At 37.5% G+C, this 23,583-nt stretch overlaps 1 protein-coding gene across 3 annotated transcripts in view; it reads right to left on the bottom strand.

Annotated features, from left to right (window-relative positions):
- Positions 1 to 23,583, bottom strand: part of LOC138193158 (bis(5'-adenosyl)-triphosphatase-like) — a 276,788-nt gene that overhangs the window by 38,686 nt on the left and 214,519 nt on the right. For 2 of the 3 annotated variants that reach the window (XM_069141058.1, XM_069141141.1), the window contains exons 5-7: positions 16,206 to 16,351; positions 11,691 to 11,720; positions 819 to 887 (exon numbers count right to left, since the gene is read on the bottom strand). In XM_069141058.1, coding sequence (XP_068997159.1) covers positions 819 to 887; positions 11,691 to 11,720; positions 16,206 to 16,351 — 245 coding nt within the window. The remainder of the gene's footprint in view (positions 1 to 818; positions 888 to 11,690; positions 11,721 to 16,205; positions 16,352 to 23,583) is intronic. The other variant, XM_069141228.1, reaches the window with a different exon arrangement.

Here is a 23,583-nt window from a genome sequence, read left to right on the forward strand (position 1 = left end):
CTACTTTATATCATTCAACTTACTAGTGTACCGACTCCTTACTGACTTTCCCAAAACAGTGGGTCTTTTTCTCTCTTACCTACAAAGACTTGACTTGCTCAGTTTAATTCTTAATTTAGCTGAGATTTTAGTTTTAGATTTTTTTTTATGAATTTGCAAAAATAATTGAAAAACACGTTTTAGCTTTCCTGGCATGCGTTATTAAGCAGGTAGATGGTGTAAATGTTTATTTTCTGAACTTCTTTGTTTCAACATTTCCCTGATATTTTAATACAAATGTTTTTGTAAAGTGCGTTGGGATCATGTTCCATGGTGATCTTGCACTGTAAATAAAACTGAATGGAATGTATTAATTTATTCTACAGCGCTCTCAGGTAGGTAAAACGTGAAAGGGTCTGAGTATTTCTGTCGCAAGCGCATAGTACATTCAGAGTACAATGGATCCACAAGCAGAAAAAAAAAAGTAAAACAAAATCATGAGGTCAGAAAACCGTATCAATAATGGCAATATTACAGCGATATGTAAACGCTACTGGTCATAGCAGACCAAGTAAGGCTGTAGCTTTAAATACCCTGTCTCCTGGACTACTGACAAGTGTATTTCATTCCCTGTGAGCAAAAAGTACATGACGATACACTGACGATGTAATTTTGTTCTTCTAAAACTTATTTTCCACAGACCATACAAGTGCTGATGCCTTTGACTTTGTCCTTTTATTCATTTTCTGACAGATTTATGAGAATCCTTTAAACCAAGTGTAATTTGCACAAATTCAAAGGCATAAACAGTATTGATGATCAAAAATCTGCCATCTTACCTCATCGTATATGCTGTCATTCCGCTCAAAGTCCCCCACCTTCCTGGGCAGCACATGGACGTGAACATGCTGTAATTACACAAACAAGGTTTATATGTTGTGCTCTGCCTAGAGAAGCCAGTGCTATTTCACCTGGGAATTGTCTGACAGACTGATGTGACAAAGACGGTTTCCATAGAGAGCCTTCATTACTTCACAGTACGTTGGTAAGCCAGAGTGGAGCGTTACTGTCGTGTCACAAATCACAGGAGGGTGACCGTGCATTTCACCATGCGTGCTGTCTGCACACCGCAGAGACTCCTTATTTTTATGCTCTTAAGGATTTAATTGACTTTTCCCAGGCCTCCTCCTGGTGTCAGCCCCACTGCTGTCACAAACTTGCCCATCTGTATGGTTAACTTTGATTTCCTTCTCTGCATGGACGACATAATAATGTTCCTAAGAAACAGCTTTATCTGGCAAAGCCCACATAAACAAACAGCAAACATGCACTAAGGCAGAAATAAACAGATTTTTCTGATATGCATTTGCACAAACTCTTTTAGTGCTTCTCAGGTTTTATTGCAAGTGACAAGTAAATAATCAATTTTTCTCCCTTTATATAAATATTTACTGTGATATTTAAAATTAAATACGCAACTGAAGATATATTCTCTCACACACACACACACACACACACACACACACACACACACACACTGGGCTGCCAGCCTTCATTTAAACTTGTGACAAAGACCAAGCACACTACTTTAAACCTAATTGATCACAGTGTTTTTTCTGTTTCCATCCTCAAAAAGAGCTCACACTCCTGTAAAGAATCAAAGAGGCTAAGGCTAAGAGCCTCACCACAGAACCTAGGTTAAACACTTTTATGTAAAGTTTGGGATGATTTGGAACTGCACTTAGCCTCATGGCACAGTCCTGGACCAACAGGACGGTACCATTTGAAACTAGGGTAGGAGTTTTGTTTAGACATTACCAACAATCTGGCCTGGTTAATGGCCTTGGCGCAGAGGTTGGGACCAGTTCAACCCATACATAAAGCATTACCATAGAGTTGTGGGAGCAGGTGAAACCAAGCTAAACACCTTTCTAAACCACTTCTGGACCCAACTTAGTGCATGCTGGTAAATTACACATAGTATATAGGTTGAACAACCTGCCTGTTCTTATTGCACGTCTTAGTCAGACAAAGTCCAATAAAGTTATATAATACATTGTTGAGGTGTCAGAAAGAAGGGACAGACTAACTTTATATTTCAAGGATAGTGTTAAAAAGGCTGCCTTGTCACATTTAAATCAAGCTTTTAGAGAAAACAATAGATAATAATACACCCTTGAAGCAAAAGCTGAGGGGGCATAATGATGTTGTAGAATATAAAACTAACATGTGCACATAACTTAAATTATATGAACAAGAATAACAAAGGGCCATTGTGCTGTGCTTAATGACATAATATTGCTCCCTTCAATCATCACAGAATGCAGCCTTCAAAACTTGTTGAGTTCAAATGCCTGTACCACGAAGCTGGTTCGACATACCCACCGGGATATCTGTCCGGTATTTGTCTAAAGTAAGATGAACAAATGTGATCATGTTAAGCAGTCACACATAAGTCAGTGATGTGCACCTTCATGTAAAAGAGGTGGTATTTGCAGCATATCACCAATAGCCAAGATGGACAAGTGTACCAGCAGGAGAGTGGCATATTTTACTCTCAAAGAAGTTAAACACAATCCAGGCTAAAAGCAGCATAGCTTCAGCTGCCAAATGTAGGAAGGAGCTGGCAAAAAAAAAAAAAAAAAAAAAAAAAAATCACCAATCATTTTTTAATTATAAGGCTTAAAATATCACTGTCCCATCACTAGGGCACAGCAGATTAACTATAAGAACATTACATCAAATGTATGTGTTGCTTATAAGTGGTCTTTAGAATAAGAATCAAATTCATTGCCAAGTTAGGTTTTACAGATAGTGAATTTGTCTTGAAGTAGTGGTGCATGACACCAAACACTCGTGAGAGTATTTTCATGGTTTTAGTTAGTCTGATTCTACAACGTGTGTGTTCCCTCTGTTCCTCTCCCTACCCGCACCAGTCTGTCTGTCTGTCCCTCTCTGTGTCAAGTCCCAGTGTCACTCTCCCTACCCATGGTTCCCTGAGTTTTTCTCCAAGTAATTTCCCATGTCTGCACTGAAGTGATTGTTGTCAAGCGGCAAGGGGAAACAAAAAAACACTCTCTAAAGTTAAATAACTTTATTTAGAAATATAGTTCAGAAGTCAAGATCCCTGACTTTCCATACATAGAAAGGACTATTTATAATTCAAAGATATTCCAGAAATTCCATGACTGGTTGGAACCCTGTAATTAACTGCCAGACTTTGATGACAACACCTGAAAGCCATTATGGCAATTTTGTAGGAAAAAAAAAAAAAGAGGAACAATGTTGTTTCCCGCTGTACATGGTTAACATGTTTATAAAGAAGTCAAACCTCTGTTAAAGTCCATTTGTTGTTAAAGAAAGTGTATATGAATTCACTGTTAACAATGGGTTACTATTAAATATTGTATCTGTAGTTCTATTTGATTATTGTCTTTGTCATAATTTTTTTGTTGGCTAATCACAAATCCTGTCTAACAATTTTACATTTATTAGCTTAAGCAGGTTTGTCTTTAGAAATATTGTTTTTTTGTTAAACTCAAATACAATGAATAACATAAGTTATTGGAGATATTAGAATCATGAAGAGTGGAGGGTGGGAGAAGAATCATGCATGTCTTCCACTCCGACTGCTCCCATAAAAAAAACCTTTTTTTTTTTCCCAAGACACCTGCAGTGCAGCGTCTGCATATGGTGTATCTGTGAGGCACACCTGTGGTGACCAAGAGTTCTCCCTCACCCTTGCCAGCTTTCAAGCAGAACAGCTGCTGTAAATAGCACGTTCTCCACTGATAAAAATAAACATTTGGCTTCATTTGTGGATAAATGTTCATTTGAGAGTTGAAAAGCTTCCCCTTCAAATTGCTACAAATACATTTCAGAACAAATGTGCCACAATATTTGTATCTAAATATTAGGAAACATCTGCAGGTAACTCAAACTTTGGGTGTCAAAGTGCAATTGTCTACGATCAGAAAAAAGATTGCAAGAATTTGATATGCATGGGAGGTGTGCCAGGAAAACTCCTTATTTAAAATTAACTTTAGAGAAAAATGTAAGTTTTGATAGAGTTATTTGGCCACAGTGATAATTGACATGTTTGGCACAGACCAAAGACAGCTTTTCAGGAGAAGAACCTTGTAAAACTGTGAAGCAGGGTGTTGTAGAATTTATGGTTTGGGGTTACTTCGCTGCCTCAGGGAAGGCTTGTCGTCACTGATTTAACTAAAAGTTGATCGTATGCGCAATTGAAGAATTTAATGATACACTACACCTTTTGTCATTTGGGAGAATTTGTTGAAGAAAAGTGGTATTTTGGCCTGATAATCTAAGATATTGATGAATGTGTTAACAATATGTCACTACAGTCTATTAGCGTTTATGAACCAAAATGTTTGAGTCTGTGTCGGCAGTTCTTGTTTTGAGAAAATAAGGTAGTGCTTCAAAAACAATAATCCCAGATTTCAAAATACGTCTCCCCTCTTTAATGAGTCAGCATTAGTTTGCAGCTTTCCTCAGATGCTGATGCTTTATGTCCTTGACATTAACTCCCAATGACATGCCTCTTATTATCGGGGCCTGCCTGATTACACACTGCAGATGTTGAGTTCATGGTTCACTGTTAGTTCCTATGTGGCGTCCTTCAGTCGGGCTCTGGGTGAACACTTCCCCAGACTGTATGTTCCAACGATAATTAGTCAATCATCCACTGCTTGAAGATTATGTGCACTCAAACAGAACGTCCTTCATGCAAAGCTGCATGTTCACCTCCCATCAGCTCTAGTGACAGAATGAAGTGTCTAAGGAAGCTACATATTTGCTTAATGTGTTCACAATATGTATAATCGTCGGAACAAATGTGGAAAAAAGCTGTCATCTTAATTTAAGGAACTTCAATGAAATCTAGTGTGGCAGGCAGGCAAATATGCATTGTCATAAACATGTGTGGTTGCCATTAATGGAAAAAGGAAATGAAGGTAGACTAGAGCAGAGTGCCCCAACAGACAGACAGACAGACAGACAGATAGACAGACACCCACAAAGCCCAACTTTCACCCGTACCACCTTAAAGCAAAGTGACTTTCTTCAGTAAGTCACAGGGGAATCAATGTTGTTTGAACAGGTTAAATATGAACTGGTCTTTCGGGTAACTGGTCTTTTCCTACTCATTTCTGTTGGGAAATTAATCAGGATGATCAGCTGCCAAAAAGAGAAGGCAGAGAATGACTTCAGGCAGGTGTCATAACTCATACAATAGATATTACGTATGCATTGGTTGATATACTAGTTTGATGTTAAGCTCTCCTCACATTTACTGAACAGTGGTGAGATTCTGAGGAAATATAGTAATATAAAAAAAAAGACAATTTAGAATGTAACAATACTGAATTATTAAAGTAATATACAGACGTCACAATAAAGCTTCTAGTGGAAACTGGCCCATCACGATATAAAATGGAATTGTTAATGACATGTAAACTGACCAAACATCTGTATGGCAAGGCAAGGCACTTTCATTTTTATAGCACAATTCAGACATAAGGCAATTCAAAGTCTTTTATATAGAAATACATTAAGAATAAGATAAGATATGAATTAAAATATTTTACTTAAAAGACAACAAAAAGAAGGCCGTTCAATGTGATTTATAGAGACATAGATATTCCAGGCATTAAAATTGTAGTTACAAATGAATCAATAATTTAATGTAATGCCTCAGAAAACATAATGTTTTAAGCCCCAAGGTGCTGCCAGGTTTAGCAAACCTCAGGTATTCAGGAAGCTTGTTCCACAAGTGGGGAGCATACAAACAATAAGCTGCTTCATGTTGCTTGTGTTTTGATTCTGGTAACAATGGGTAACCCTGTTTCAGATGACCTGGGTTTTCTGGATCGGCGATACATTTATCGTACAAGGGTTGAACAGAACGTTCAGAGACTGCTCCTGTTGCACACAAACAGTGCGCAGTACCGTGACATGCGTGGAGCAGGGAGAAACTACAACCTTCATGAGTACGTTTTATCGCTTGATGAAAATCAACATCTGAATTACAGTGTTTTTGTAAGCAGTGGTCCAGTTGCATTTGTGATTTCACCATGGACATGATACGTGTGGCTACCGAGTTTTGTACATGTTGGTGAAACAAACTACTTTGTTGAAAAGTTGTAGGGAGCACTACTTAGCCATTTTGCAACACCCAATGCTGGCACTCATATCAGATATAAATATTTGCCACTTTTGACGTGTGCCAGGTTTCTTGAGTTTTTGAACATCTCTTGATTCTTAACAATAACTTCTTGTGTCATGGAAAAACATCAAAATCCCCTGCATTGCCATGGCAATACCCTTCAATGAAAGCTCACAGGTTTCTCAATAGAGCCTTATCCAGGTTCTAAGGCTTTTTTGATCCAGGGCCATATTTATCAAGATTCCTCGTACTAATGTGTACTCCTTTGACAAAAATCTATTTAAATTCTTAGAATTACAACCTTTTGTAAGAATTTCACCCTGAAGTTGAGATCTTTGTAAAGATAAAAGTTATTCACAAAGCATCTTAGCCAATATAGTTAAGATAGCTCCCAAGGTAAAAAAAAAAAAAAAAACTGTTAGAAGCACGTAGGATGACTTTTTTGCAAAATGGCCCCCATATCACAGAGAAACCGTTCAATGAAAACAGAGGCTTTAAAAAAAATGTCATCACAATGGTCTTAAGATTGCACAGACCAAATTTCTGATTTTCTAGGAGTTTATTCAAGTAAAACATGGGAAAATGGCACAAAAAATACGTTCTGTTGAGTCGAGGTTATGGCAACGGGAGACATTTTTGTAGGTCTAGTTATGATGCACATGCTACTGAACTTATATGCATGGAAAGGGAGCCATGGGAGCTGAATTTTGCTGGGCACTACCAAGCAATTTTGGCACACCTACGCCCAAAATCATTTCGCAATGCGAGCAATGCTGTTTGACCCCTTATTGAGAACAACGACAGTAAATTGGGTAAATGCAAACAATAGAACATAACAATGAGTTGAGATTTTGGTCAATATTTGCCACAAGATCAATGTTCACCAAATTTGGTGAGATTCCAGCTGCCAGGGTTTGAGGTATGCTTTTTTGGTATCTGTGGTGCCCCCATGTGTTGGTGCTCAAAGTGCTTTGGTTTTAAAATATCTTTCAAGATTGTACAATGACTGGACCAATCATTATTGAGGAATGGTTGTTTTCCTGATAAATCCTGCAGATTATTGGTAAATATCTTGTAAAGTAAATCAAATATCAAGAAGATGAAGACAACTTTTGACGAACTTGGTTCAGTAATGATGTAAAGAAAATGTGGTAGTAATTACACCTACAGTTTAGGAGATCAAAAGTGTGCATTTCAAAATGTTTTAAATGTTATAAATATTAAACACTTTTGTCGAGAAAAGTGGGCTGGACTTGCGAGTCAAATTTATGGTGTAAGTGGTGTGGCCTTTCAAAAATTGCACCACCATCTGGCAAATTAGGGTCATGTTTCTTGGGAGGCTTTTCATATTTGTAGCTCATTCCAGTTAATGACAATTTGGTCCATGCAGTCTGCCATGGTTGACATAGTTAGTTAGACATACTTAGTTTTGTGTGGTTCCATAAAGACATAACAATTATGACCTAATGATATAGCTAAAAGAAAAGTCAGGTGATCATCAAAGGTTTTACAATTTCTCCTCAGGAGGGCATGGCTTTCTGTGTAAACATTCATGGAAATCCACCTCATAATTGTCAAGACATTTCAGTTGCCCACAAACCTGCTTTCTCTAGTGTACTTCTGCTAGTGGACATGGAAATCATGCACTGCAGAGCTCTTAAATATGAGAGATTGGACTGAGCTGAAAACATGTACTGTATGTGGTAGTGTGGACAGAGTTCTTCAATAACACTTTGTAGGGCTGGCAAGTTTCCACATAATGTATTCATACATTGTGTCTATTAACTGCCAAATCAGTTCCCACTGATGAGTTACATTTTAAAATGTAACCTGAGCTTGAAAGATCGTCTTTACATGACATTTTTCTGACAGGTAAAGTAGTTGTCTTGTTTTTTCTTTTTTCTTTTTCTGTATTGCAGAACTATGTCAAACTTTCAGACATGCAGATAATTAATTACAGTGCCAACAGTTCCATTACCAGTTTAACACCCACTAAAGCAGTCATGTTAATTCTTTGGCAGGTAAATACACTGAAAGTAGAGTTTTCCATCATATTCTTGCTGTGTCTCACTTTGCATCTCACATATTCATGGCTAAGGAAATATATTACTGTGTTTTTGTTGTTGTTGTTGTTGTTGTCTACTTGAATGTGTTACAGCTAGCAATCTTCATATCAAATACAATATATCACATATAATAGCCAGATTTGCATAGCCAAAATGGACCTATACAAAGCCATACACATGATAAATCACTATAGTCACCTGTATTTTCCATAAGACAAAAATTAAATCCATCATTCGAAACACAGAGATGTGTCTTGTGTCTTTGTGACTCCAGGCAGTAAGTTTATAAGAGTGCATTTGCCTCTCTCTTATAACCTACCTCGCTCTTATTTAATCAAAGGGCCATTTTTATTGCTGGCGTGCAAGCACCTGATTGCAATTACTCAGTTGATAGATGGGGTTGGGCTGCCACTGTAGCAGGTTAGCTATATGTGCTTAGATAATCTGTTTTTATAAAAAGACCAGACAGGTCTCCATATGAAGAGTTGCTTTCTGTTAAAATGATTTGATAAAAAATATGTAGATTATTTCAATGAGATAAGGATCAGTGGGGAAACATCAGCTCCTCTATTGCTGCCTTTGATTCATTGCCACCCTGATGTGCTTTCCTGCATTAATGGCCATTGACAAAAGGGTCTGCAATAATATTTCAGAGCTTCTCATAATATAATAATGGTGCAAAATATCTGCAGGTATAAATATAATGCTATAGAATAGAACAGAATATGGAATGCAATTATTTGTTGAGCTTGTTTGTACTGCCAGGTCAAAGCGATTTAATCTTAAATAACCTGTAGATGAAAAATGGTAACTTTTGCAGAAATATATATGTAAAATGTATTTTAAAAGACAATGCTCAATGGTAAATAGGGCTTTGTAAGACAACAACAAAAAAGTGCTGGACAGTAGGACTTTTGCATTTGGTACAAACTGAAAGATAATTTAGTGAACTTTAGCAAGCAGTGACCAAGCAAGAGCAGATTTGAGGCCACGTCACCAATCTATGTGTATATGTGTAGAAAGATTCATAAGTGGTCAGGGACTTTTTTTTTTTGTACTTTGGTTAATACTGTGGTGGAACATAAGGTTTGATATTCTTAAAAACAAACTTCATGTGATGTATCGACCAACTACATCTTTATGCAATGTTCCAGATAGCCAAACTCAAAGGTGGGGCAAAAAGCCTTATTGCTTGTGTTGTTTTTGTGTCTTTGTTGTCACCATGACAGGACATTGATAACAAGGGTTAAAGGCACACACTTATAGACTGTCCCTCCTTGAAGATGTTCATAGTTGTTTACACAACAATTTATAGTCGTACTGAGCGTGACTATGACATTTTTAGGTGTGCCTGTTGGTATCTTAACCCTCCCGTTGTCCTTGGGTCAAAATGACCCGCAGCTGTGTTCAACCAAGTTCTATTTTATTTTCATATTTTTTGGGATCATTGGTGACAAGGAGGCTGTGAGGGTTTCTTTAAAGAATGATCACCAATGATCCCAAAAACTATAAAACTATAGAAATAAAATAGAGCTGAACACAGCTGCAGGTCATTTTGACCCAAGGACAATGGGAGGGTTAAGCTTTGGAAAATAAAAAATAAAAAAATTCCTGTTTAAAAAATGTTTGTCCTTACTTTGTATCAAAGACATCGCTGGCTAACTTATCAACTCTCAATGTTGAGTTCACAGTTTTCAGTTTCAGTAGAGCTATTTACCATATATATTTTTTATTCAAGTCAGATTCTTATTCATTGTTCGATCTGAATTTCCTGATACAGAACATAATTTTGTTTGGTACGGTAAACTCAAAATGATAAAAAAAACAAAAAAACAAAAAACAAACAGTTTGAAGATAACTGTTCATGAAAATGTTTTTTCAGCCATTGTGTGAGGAATTAGCCAAATCATATCTGTTCTTCAGATATGGTGGAAATGTAAAATGAGCTCAGAGGACTTCTTAGGTAAGTAGTGTAAGGCATCACAATTTCTTCAGAGATATATTTGACATATGGTCCATTTCACTTTATGCAGCACTACGCAGCGCTGACTTAACATGAAGCATGTTAGACCTCCGGCAATGCATGGTGGCTATACATTTTGTCCGACATTAGCCGGCGCAACATCACGATGCCACTTAATATTAAAACCTTGCGGGAGTGACCAGCTGAGAACCTCCACTGTAAGTAAACTACTTTGTCCAGATAGGTTTACAGCTTCACCAACATGCATGACGTGATGTTTGTTTTTATTCGAAAAACCCCAGAGCAATTATCTCCTGTAGTTATCTCTCCGAATTGATTAATCTTGTCCTTCTGGAAGCACAGTTTTTCCATCTGAACACTGAACAATTTAGTTGATTGTTATTGTAAACAAAATAATGCCCTTGTTACTCCTATTATTTGCTATATTGGCTCGTAATATTCTCAAGTCTATCAGTCTCAAACAAAAATGACAGAATTATAATTATTTTTTTTTGTCTTGCAGATGTTCATGTATGACTTTCCACCTTAACCCATCGCCCTGTACATGTTTCCATTAAACATTACATTTCATGTGTCAGAGTCTGATGTACCCTTGTGTCTGGTCTGAAAATGTTTTCAAACAACATATTTGGGAGAATAAACAAAGTGTACAGGTTTCGCACAAAAGTGTGAAACACTGTGGGTAACACTTATTTACATGTTTTTTTAAAATACAAACCACAGAGCAGCTGTGCAGGTTTTAAATTTAAGCTGTACGGATTTTAATGTGTAGGCATTTTGCTTATTGATCATGCCCGGAATGTTTCATGACAATACACAAACACTAAAATAATGAGCAAATAAGATGATCTACACTGCATGTCGATGTAAGGTTCTGTTGTAGGAACCTTACTGGTTTCAGGGGCCTGAGGTGACTTATGTTTTTTTTTTTTAAAGTTGAATACACACAAAATATTTTCACACTAAGCCCTACGTCATATCAATGACAAGAACATAAAGAAACACCAGCTGAGACACAGTTCTCCCATGTCAAGTAACTTTGGCAGAAAACTTGTATGTTTATATTAGACCTCTTTGCATACACTAATTCATTATTCATGGTGTCACTGTAGGTCATTTTGAACAGAAGTACATAATACATGTAATATATTTGATACCAAAAATAGCAGAATAATACAGTGTAGTAGTGTAAAAAGGTTTGAGTGGAAGTTTCAGTCCAGTGACTTGCGATGATCATGTTCCCTCAGTTTAACCTATATGGACCCCTGTAGGTCCTCAGTCAGCCACATGAATCATTCCATACAGTCTCCAGCCAAAGCAAAAATGATTTAAACCTTTTAGAATAGATCTCTAAATAATTAATCTGGTCCAAGAGTTTAGCACCTCAAATGAAATACAATGATTATTTAATAGTATATAACTATTACAGAGGCGTCATGGCATATTTAAAGGTAGTAAATTATTAAGTTCTCACCTTCACGGTTTGTCCAGCTTCAGGGCCATCCTGGTGGGAACAGAAAGAGGTAATTAGAAAAACCTAGGAATTCAGAAATATTTACATTAATAATTCAAACAACGATTTTAATTTCAGATGAGCTACAGCACCTTACTTTTCTCCCCATGATTTGTTTTATTGCCTTTGTCTTGACATCTGTTTCTTTATGACCCATTTTTATGCCATTTTTCATCAAGAAGAAAGACAAAAATAATTTTTATGTTTTTTCCGTCAAACATTTTTCACAGTATTATATTATAATATAATATTATATTTTTTAACACAGCAACTAAATTGTTTGTGTAAATTTGTTTTTGTTGCCAAGCTTATGTAATTTTTGTTAACATGAATACACACACATCTATATAATAAGTCTTGCATATCCACGTGTAAACTGAGTAGCTCTATATCACCAGTGTTGATGCATTTCCAAAAGCTCCAGTTTCCTTCCATAGTCTAAAAAAAGAGAAAAAAGTGTGCTAGGGTAATTGCTGACTAAGTATCATGGTTTTTTGTCTTTCTGTGTTGGCTCTGTGATGAAACGGTAACACAACCTTCGCCCATATAGTCTACTGGAATAGGTTCTTTCGCCCTTGTGACCCTGTACAGAATAAAGTGTGTCTAGATAATGGATGGAAGGATTGATGGATGGATGTATATCAAATATACTACACTACTACTTACTGTATTTTATAGGTAAGACGGTTACACTCTTTTTTTTTTTTTTTACTTATCCAGCTGTCTGCACAGAAACAAAAACGCAAAGATAAGACATTGGCAACACACATTGACTTGCGAGGTCAGCTATAGCAGGCTATATTTTTAAAACCACGGGGGGAGCAGTAGTGTTGTAATGCAAATGTTGCTGATTGTCATCTGAAAGAGGAGAGAGAATTAAGGTCTTTGGATTTAAGTGAGAACAGCAAGCTTTGAGGGAATTATCTAAAAAGTGTAGTGTAGTTGGAACTCTAACGTGTAAACAACATTTTCAGATTTATCTGCACTAATGTAAAGATGAGGAGAGTTTCATCTCTTTTCATAATGTACTGTTATAGATTTTAAGCAAAGGCAACAGCTGAAAACAACATTGTGCTTTAATAATAAGGTACATTTCTTTCTTTCTTTTTAAAGAAATGTTGTACACTTTTTCTTTGGGAGTTACTGCTACAGAGCCCAATTAGTGTTTAATCTGCCAACAAAGAAACATTTTAACACTTCTCTGTGTCGAATTAGGTGCGATTACATTTATTGAGATTATACTTTTTTATTTGTTAGCAGAAGGTGATATTTTGTTTTGCTACAATACACATGAACATGGTGAGTGAATAAACAAATACATAAAATCTGATGATCTTCATTGTTATTCCTCAGCCCTAATAGAGGAAAAATAAAACATTTTTGTCACCATGCACACATCTTTTTTTCACCATCAATCCCCAAGTGAGGTTGATTTGTGTGATATTAGTATTTGTCACAGGAGTGGCGTGCTGCAGAGAACAGTTGCACCCTCCTGCAGAGAGTTCTCCTTTAATGTGGTGGCTGTAACCCGGGAGCTGTCACAACTAATCTCTTATCATCACTTCTTATCACATTCATAGTCAAAGAAAATTATATCCAGGTAAAGATTACTCTTCGCTGTTTTTTTCTTCTCCCTCTGAACCGGTGAAACAATTTTCTCTGACACAGAGGCAGAATGAGCTAGGTGCTATTTTGATATTAGCATATATATCACCAGTTACACAGAATAGGCCATTCAATCTGAGATGAGAGCCTGTCCGGGTGTCAGAGTCAGCTCTGTATTTAGCTTTCATAATACGACAGCGTCGCTAATCTACACTGAAAACACCAACGGGCCTCATGCTACTTTGCTGTTAAGCCCAAAGTTTCAAACCATTGTGTCTTAAGTTCTAAACTGGATATTCTTCAAACAAGTTAAAGAAATCACCTTCTGGGACTATTTTAACATATTTGACATAACAGCAACTTTATGTCAAAGAGCCCTTTCAAAATTAATGTCTGTCACTGAGTGAGTGAGTGAGTGAGTGACTGACTGAGGGCTCTACTTTCGTCAATCTAGGCACTGAGCAAACGCAGGTCGAAGTTCTATGCGCTGGGAGCATGTTTAATTTTATGGTAATTTGGTGAATACAAATGCAAGCGTATCAGTGGCCGTCACAGCCACTCAAATCAGCATTGATGATCGAGATGTAGAAACCTCAACAGTCTCAGCTGCTGCTGAGGGTTTTGGGGGCGTTGAGGTCGGCATATCAGGTGATGCATTGGCAATGTTGATAATTCAACTCAACTCTTTGTTTTCTATTTCATTACCAAATAAATGTCAAAGTGAACAAAGAACCCTTTAAAATCAGGTGCTGGAACAATGTTAAAGATTGAACCTGTGTAAACAACCCACACTCAAAGGTTCCGATGCAATTCATTTATTAACAACACTGATAATCGGGAGCTTTTGAGTGTGCGTAATTTACTTTCTAATCATTAATTAAATGACCTAAGCTGTCCTGCATAAATTGACCAAACCTTTTGTGCATAAAACTCTGGCCCTGCATGGCTCGTTATAATATTGAAACAGATGAGTATGTGAAAAGGCTTTTGAATTGTTACCTCTTTATGTATAATTTATTTGCAATTCGTTTGCACTTAACCCAAGCTGCCTTTTATATTATAAGGCTGAGATTGGCCACTGCATCATAATGCATAGCAATTGCCTGTTTCACATCCAATTCCACAGACAAGAGTCAGCGTATTTTTTTTTTTATAACTAACTAAATCAGAAGTTTGCAATCAAAAAAAAAAAATCTTGTTTAAATGATTTATGTAAGTGGGATGATATACTACTACTACTAATAATAATAACTTTATTTATATAGCACCTTTAAAAACAGAGTTTACAAAGTGCTCTACAGAGAAGCAAAGCATAGTCATACATAACATCAATACCGGTAAACATTTAAGAAAACAGGAGGCAAAAAAGACCATACCATTAAGGTAATGAATATAACAAAACCAAACAAATAACCAAAACGAGCAAATGGAATAGAAAACAAACAAATAAATAAATGACAAAAATAAACAAACAAAAACAGGGGAACAAAAGAACTGCATAAAAGGACATAAAAGGACGACATCACTTAAAAGCAATTCTATAAAAATGGGTTTTAAGAAGTGATTTAAAAGAAGTTAATGATATGTGTAGGACATCCACCAAACTTGTTTGTGGGATTTTGGATAGGTCTGTTCATGTGTGCTCTTGCCTGCTGAAGCCATGAAATAAACCCTTGGGTGGCTGCAATGCACTTAGAAATGATTTGAGCTTGCGAAAATACAACTGTGATTTCAACTCAAAAATGAAACCAAACTTGTACTTTTCGAGTGTATCTTGAATGACACACCCTTTGTTCTGCCATTTCACCTATTTCAGCTCAGATGGCTTCACAACAATAGCAACTTAGCGCAAGGCCCTTGCACTGCATGAAATTGCAAATACGCTTAAATCTGTGCTTGGACACATTTTGCATACAAAAATAGGGCTCTGAATTATGAAGTTACACCACAAGTTTAACTTGGCTGACTGAAGTCGCACCATTGTTTGTGCTACAATTTCCTGCATCCCTGTCAAATCAAAGGGGCTTATTTTGAATAAAAAGCTCATATATGGTCTAGTTATATAGTAGGTTTTTATCTACTCTTTTTAAAATGTAAAAAAAAAAAAATCTTTAAATGAGTTTTCTGGAGTAAATGTTTTTTTTGTGTGTGTGTGTGTTTCTGTTCTATTTTACTGGTGCTCAATTCTGTTCCCCACATCAGGTGGATGGATTATATCAGCAAAGGTTAAGCTGTCACTAACACAGATTTTAACAAATTTGTGAACAAAGTTTGAGAGAAATAACCCTTAAATCTTTGACATACCCTCATGACAGCTGAAACTGAAAAAAACAAAGTTTTGCATTTCCAATTTGAAATCTGAACTGATACTTAAATTAAATGGCAGCCTAAATACCTACTTCATAAATTAGAATCATTTCAGCCACTTTATGTTTCCCTTGCTACTTGAGCGAAATACCAAAGTTAATAAGCTTAAATTATTGATGCTAATTAGTTTAACTAGGAGAAATTAATTTCCTGAAATTGATGTGAAGGGAATTTTGTTGTTCTTTTATCTCATAAACAATATTTGGCAAGGTGACCAAACAGAGGTACATACCGCATGCTGCAACTGTATTGTCCACAGTTTGACTCTTTGTTGCACATTGTACCTCTCTTTTTCACATTTCTGTTCCTCTCTATTATATTTATTAGTGTTGCGATTTATGTGTATGCCATGTTTTCATCAAGCCAAATGGCCCTTCCTGATGAAACTATTGTTCATATAATTTAACAATATTTCAGAGATGAGGCTTCTCTCTCATTATCCCATAGAACACACTGAAAGTGATGCAACAGTATTTTGTAACGGTTAATAAGTCTATGCTTTACCTGGATGGCGATGGTGAGCGAGGTGGCGTTGAAGTGTTTCTCCACCAGGTCGGCAACTCTCTGAGTGGTGCTGAATAAATCTGCCAGCTCATCTGGCTGAAGATCCCGGAATCGCTCCACTGGTCTCAGAGGGCAAACCAACACATCTGAACAAGCTCTGTTAAGGAATTCTATGTTAAAAGACACCATCGAAATTTCTAACCGTGAATAATGAATGTTAAAGAGTTAGAGAGTTTACTGATATTATACAAAAGATGTTAACGACCCAAAACATAATGACTAATATGCTGTCTGTCCCTTGCTTAGCTCCAAGACAGCTCCAACCTACCATTGCATGGACTATAAAAGACCTGCGAAAGTTTCCTGTGCTATTTTGTACCAAGATGATCACAGCAGATCCTTTAAATCACAATTTGTAGGACTTGGTCCAGCACTCATGTCATTGTGTATCACGTGGTAAGTGAAAAATCTGAAATTCTGACTGCATAGGTGAAGTCAGAGGACCACCATTGTCAATAGAATTGAGCGCCATGCCACAGAAGGGTTGGGATGTCAATATTTGTTTAGCCTCCTCAGCTCATTTGAATATGGTTCTGGCTCCAAATTAGCAAGATGGTAACAGACATAATCCAAACTTGAAGCGTCAATAGGGCAGTTCATAAACCAATGGGTGATGTCACCGTTGATTTCGCTCAGTTCCAACACAGTTACGGTTTTGTATGTGTTGAAACTAGCTGTTGTTGCCCTACTTGTCTCCATTGTGGCTTACAGCGCAAGTGTGAGACAACTCTTGAAGGAAAATGATCCATTTCGTAAAAGTCATAAAGGTCATGGAACATATTGCGAGGAAAGCTCTCATCCCACGTCAGAGTGACTGCACACAGAAAAGTAATCAAGCTCACTGACAGAAGTAAGACACAGTTTGATGAGTGTTATGGCAACTGCAGTGGCGGGCAAATATCCAAAAGGCTTTAGTTGCTTTCCATCATGGGTCATTTAATCAATAACAGTGACTTAAAGGTACAAAGTGAGATGGAGTTCTTTGGAAATAATGGGGAAAAACAAGCGATAAAATAAGATGGGTGCAGAATTGGGCAGCAACAAATACAGTATCATTCAAACAGAGTAAAATACAAAGCTGAATTTAATTTTGAATTTAAGACAGCCTTGATAATGAATGTTAGATGGCAGTTCAGTGTTATTTTTGTGTTGCAAAAAAATAATAATAATAATAATTTTGCAAACTGTCTTTTGTTATTGTTACTGGTAGAGAGTTACATACAAAGACTGATACCATGCTCATGTTAATTATGAGGTTCCAACCAGTAGCCAGTTAGCCTAGCTTAGCTAAAGGACTGGAAACAGCCAGCAGGCTATGTTCTGCCTTGTTTAAAAAACTGACTCATTTCTAGAAATTTGTTTTCAAAAAGTGATTTTCTTGAAAACAATTTAAAATAATCTGATTGAACCTGCGGATTACGTCTCTCATTAACATACGTAACATTTTAATAACGTGGGAAAAATTACTTGGTAATATACTTTTTTCAGCATAGCAGCTCTTTAGCAGAACAAAGCATTACAGTTAAATCACTGTTATGTTTCAAACTAAAATAATGATTCGGATGCCTTCTGAACATCAACTAGCTTTGCAATTGATTTGAAGTCACCAGTTGAGCTGACCCCAAGTTGAGGCAATTGCAATTAATGTCTGTTGGCTGCTGTAAAGATCTCAGTTCTGGTGCTGCCTGTCAGTGAAGTCAAATGAACTACCTCTGAACCACCCATGGGTACAATCTCCTGTACTGTCATCAAGTGAGAATTCTTGGATGACACCACTGTCATCTGCCTGACAAGAGACACTCTGAGATGCACTAGGATTTTATAGCTGAACTATGATTAGCGTGCATGTTTACTTTTTCTGACTGATTATGAACCAACAGGTTTCTAAAGGATTCTCATTTAATTTGGCAGGTAAAGGCACTAGAAAAGACTGAACTTCTTTCAAATTCAAATTCAAATTTGCTTTTCTCCCCAGATCAAAGACGTGCAGGATGGCATTAAAATGCTGAGAGAAAATATCAAGGCAGCAAGTAAAATAAAAGTGAAAGTGACATTTGGAGTTCATTCCCCTCTCATGAAACAGCATCCTGTTGAGAGAAGATGATTACATCTTAGCATTTCATGCCACAGTGGCGTCGTCTGGGAACCATTCATCTCGAGAGTCACAAACAGTGGCACAAATGATCGGTTTGCTCTTTTTTTCTCTGTATGTGTGTGTGTGTGTGTGTGCACAAGCCACACTGAAATGAAATCAGATATCACATGAGCTGATATCTTTCTTTCCTCCGTGCTCCTGTGGTGATGGAGCTTGCCGACATGAAAGATGAGGCAAGCCGAGGCTGGAGAGTGCACAGACGCAGATAGAGCTTGTTTACTTTGTGTTGCTGGATGAATAATGTCTCTCAACAAATGGATTAACCTCAAGAAGTTATCCAGTTATCCACTACTGTATGGCCTATTTAATGCGTGCGCAGAGAGTACAGGCCTAAAGTTCTCACCGTTGCACATACCAAAACATAAATGCGTGTAGTGGACAGATATCTCACATTAACATTCACACTTCAGTAGTAGTGTCAATGATAGCGGATTAACAGGTTGTTGTTGTTTTGTTTTTTTTAAACCAAACAAAGCGGCAGTCCATGAAAATAAAGTTCAACGAGCACAGGACTAATGTATCATGTGATTCCAACAAGAATGTCATGCTCACAATGGACAGTTAGAAAAAAAAGCTGATGTACCAGAACCAGAGATATTGACTTTTTTTTTTATCCTGCACATCATCCTTCCCTGCATTACCCATAGTGCAATTTAGATGTAAACGTTGGAGATTCAAGTTTGTTATGCTAGTAGTGGGTGATGTTGCCTGCAGCGGATATAAGAGGCAGAGCCTACAGATGTTTGTAGTCCCCGGACACAATCAATGCTGAACAGATTCAGCACCTGTGACAGCACACCTGAATAACGGGACTGGGCGGGATATCCAAGCAGCGATAAGCTGGAACGACCCAGAAGAAGGACAATGTTGACTGGTATGTTTTTTTTTAATTGCTGGTGTTACGTGGCTCGGCCTTGTTGTTGGCTGTCAATCATCATTCAGTTCATTCAATAACTCATAAAATGTCATTGCTGGACAGACGATATGTCTGAATAATTTATGCATCTGACGTCTCAAAAATGTTTCCATGGGTGTAAAACCACGTTCTCTACGTATTCTTTTGTTTCCCTGCGTCTCCTTCTCACCACAATAAGAGCAGCCGTCTCTCCTGATGTGCACATCTGATTAATACGTTCCTTTCAGTCGTACTAAAATACACAACAATCACTTCTCCTATTTCTACTTTCAGGTTTAGTAAATATTGCGGGTGCTAAATTTATGCATTTACATTTCCCCTCCCAGTATTTTGCACCTTCAAGTAGAAATGCCCAATATTACATATGCATACAGGCAAACACGCAAAATGGACGCCGTGTGTTAAATTGCACATTTGAAAGATGCAATCCTCACTGCACGTTGTTAGTAAGCCAGCTTGGACATTTGGTTTGCGGGTGGTGTGGAGTTTGCACGTGCTTTTACACACGCAAAGCTTTTGTAAATCAGGCCCTATGTGTTTTGACACCTATCTATCATAGCCAGCATTACAATTTTCAGCAATTTTTATGATGGTAGCTCATCTGTAGGAGACAACCACACATCAATGAGCCTTGGATGCCTTGTTCATTGGTTGTCCCTCCTTGAATCATTTTTGGTAGGTACTAACCACTGCTTACCAGAAGCACTCCACGAGATCTGACATTTTGCAGAAGCCGTCACAATTTGGGCCTTGTCAAATCTCTACGCTTGCCCATTTTTCCTGTTTCCAAGCCAACAATTTTTAAAAAGTGGCTGCCTAATTTATTCCACTCATTGACAGGTGTAATTTCAATGAGATGATCAAGGTTATTTACTTCACCTGTCAGTGGTTTTAATGTTTTTGCTGATGGGTTCATATAGCCCCAGTTCACCACTACCTCATGTCCAGATTGTTTTGTTGCATCTTGTTCTTGGTGCCTTTGTTTTGTCAGTTTGTTTAACCATCGACTTTTTTGGACTACTTTTGAATTCTTCTCCAGCCTGCTTTCTGAGTTTTTGTTTGCCTTCCTTATTTCTTCAGCAATCCAGCATTTTGTAGGAACAACTCACATGCTTTCAATTCCTGTCTCTGTTATGCATTTGCATCCTTTCATGAACATAACACATTTCCCTTCAAAGAGGACGTTAGGGTAGATGGTTCTTATTTGTGGAAACCATGGCTTGTTTAACCTTTACCCAGTACTTCCTGTATATATTCCACAAACATATACAAACCTTGCATTTTCATATGAATCCTTTTGGAGTAGGTCATGTGTAGCCTTTGCGGACACATTGTTATTGTTCAGTGACCACTCACAGATGAAGCAAATAATGTTGTATGGTGTGCTCCCGGTCAGCAGTAGCAAATACCTACCGACTGTGGTCATCGTAGGGACAAACTATGACCTGGTGATGGTGTATTGGATGATGTGCTAGAACTAATCGGGTCCACCACATCTACAACTTTGAAGGTTTAACTTGCAAGGTGCCAATCCTTCACTCCTTTTACTGTATGCCAACACATACACAGAACCTTACATGCATACACATCATGTATGCAACAACAACTTTTTTTAAGGGATCCCAAATGGCTTAGGTCTTTAGTGTACAAGGGGAGGTTGATTTCACCACCACAACTACTGTGTGGGTAAGAGAGGGGAGAGCTTTCCATATGTCTCTGCCTGGGCCAATCTCATCGTCAGCTCTGAACAGTCTCTCCCTTTTGTCTCTGGCCGGCTGCTCCAGTCGAGGGGTTTGAGGGATGAGATTGAAGAGCCTGAGCATTTCCATATAGTGAGAAAACCATCTGCTCATATCCCATTATTATCTGTCACAACAGTTATTTGACTGCTTTCGTCTGATTCACTCGCGGGGTCGTGGTGCATGTAATAAGAACAAGGCATCGCAGATTGGTTTTACATTGCAAATGCAATCATTTCTTTGAAGGAAAACATCTGTCCCTGTACACACTGACAGTCCCCCCCCCCAACACACACACATGCCCACACGCATGCCCACACACATCTTCACCAACGATGTTCTCATCTCCATTCCCAATGCCACACTGTTGTTTTTACACTATTACAATGACTTCACCTGAGCCGGAAAAACCCTTTCAGTGACCTTCCTCCTCCACTCTGCCCCATCTGTACCACAGTAATTTCACACTGCACGCTAATTGTAGTAGAGCGTTAGTCTCAGGGCTGTTCTTTCTAGAAAATGACCAAATGAAATAGACTTCATGATGCTCACACGCAGGATGAAATTTCTCCAGCTGGAAGTGTTAGCGCTGCATTAGCATTACGTCCCAATGCTAATGCTGTAAAATGTGTGCTGCGTATTAATGTCTGCAGGGCCCCAAATTGCATGCATATGGAATGTGGTATTATTTTTATTATATCTGGAGGTATATGATGTAGCATATATGGCATATATTACAGAGTGACATATAACAAAAAGAAAAAAGAAACTGCTGAAAGGATTTTTTTTTTCTTCATTTATTTTAAGTATATCAGTGTGAATAATGTATATTCAAGCTGCTGAGGGAATGAAGTGTAAAAATGGAGATAGTTTAGTTAACCTCAATATATGGATTGTATTTAGTTAAAATTCAATTAAACAAATGAAAAATAAATTATGCATGTTTAATTGTGAATTCATTATGCTCTGCCTGTGCTTTTTAAGCATTTATTTAGCTATTTATTTCTCACCAAAATATGTATTGATTGAGTTTGTTTGTTGTTTTGTTTTTGAACTCTCTGCAGTTGTAGGACCATTGTCAACATTGTGGTTCTATTTTTACCAACTTTGAATACTTTTTCCTTTTCTGCTTTTGGTGAAGAATGGTAATGCACATTAATTTGTTTTAAACTCTCATTGGTAACATTATTACACTGTGTATATTTGTGGGATTTAGAACTTTAGGATTTCGTGTTCATGAGTAATAAACTAGGCATTTACATTCTCTCACACACCCTCAACATTCATTTACACCCACCCGGCCCCCTTTTCATTTTGCTTTGAGAGTTGTTGTAGGTAGCCAGACAGGAGATAAATAATAGGTGTGCCCACAATTAGAGAATCCATGATGAAACCTGGGCAAGCAATCTTGACGTTCTTTTTTTTAATGAAAATTTGAAATCTAAAATGGAAGCGAATCTAATGTAATCAAGTGTAACAGAATTACAGATTTGCATCAAAATGGCTGTGTCATAGGATTTGCAGGATATTAGTTGGCATTTTCAAACATCAGTGGCAGCCAGTGAGAGATTTCATAATCAGCCTTTTGTAATTAAATACATTTATACGTAGTAATTGCCAGTGTAAGCAATAATGTGACTGTTCCTTTGAGGGAAAACAAAAAACAACAAAAACAACAACAGTGGTTGAAGTTGCTTTAAATCAGCAGTCTCCAACCATTTGTTTTTAATCTGAGGGCTACTTTGACAAAGTTTGTGTCCAAGGGCTACTCGTGTTTAGTTACATATATTTACACAGCTGAGCTCCACCCAAACCAGCTGAAAAAGCTTCTTTTATGTGAACAATAACAGATTGATACTCAACACACACATTTTGTATCACAATAGCTTAAATTCAAAAGAATGTGCATGCTTTTTTATGTATTTTCTACTAATCTACAATTACATAGATGTTCCATAAATTCCTACTGCAATGTAGGCAATTATTGAGTGGCCAAACTGGTTTGAAAAGGGTCAAATAGGGCATTCTTGTATAAGATTTAACAGAAAAAAACCGAAAAAAAAAAACGTGTTTCCCCTTCGATTCGGACCCCCTTCCCCTCCTGAAAGAAACATGTCAAAGTCAATATCTTGGCTGGGCTCTGTGTGAAACTGGACGGCTTTTAATTTGAAAAGTTGCGGGATTCAGCTGAACTGCAGTCTAACTTTCATCTATCACTCACTCAGTGACAGACACTTGTTTATAATTTGGGCCCCGCTGTTGCGATCCAGCTGCAAATATTGTAATTATGTTATTTACCAAAAAATTTTGAGCACCCGCTTCTTTTCAGCTCAGTGTGAGAGTCTCTGCTGTGTTTTGCAGGTGTGTTGCAGGTCGCAGATTATGTCGTCTGATCTCTGTGTGTCTCACTGAGGGTGGAGCTCAACCTCTGTGGCTCTAAACAGTGCGGAGCAGACGCAGGTTAAGGGAACGAAGGGGAGATTGCCCACTCGTTAATTGATCGCGTGG

This window comes from Embiotoca jacksoni, unplaced genomic scaffold, assembly GCF_022577435.1.
Source record: "Embiotoca jacksoni isolate LCO1_2020_lvr unplaced genomic scaffold, fEmbJac1.0.p SCAF_1, whole genome shotgun sequence".
NCBI lineage: Eukaryota > Metazoa > Chordata > Actinopteri > Embiotocidae > Embiotoca > Embiotoca jacksoni.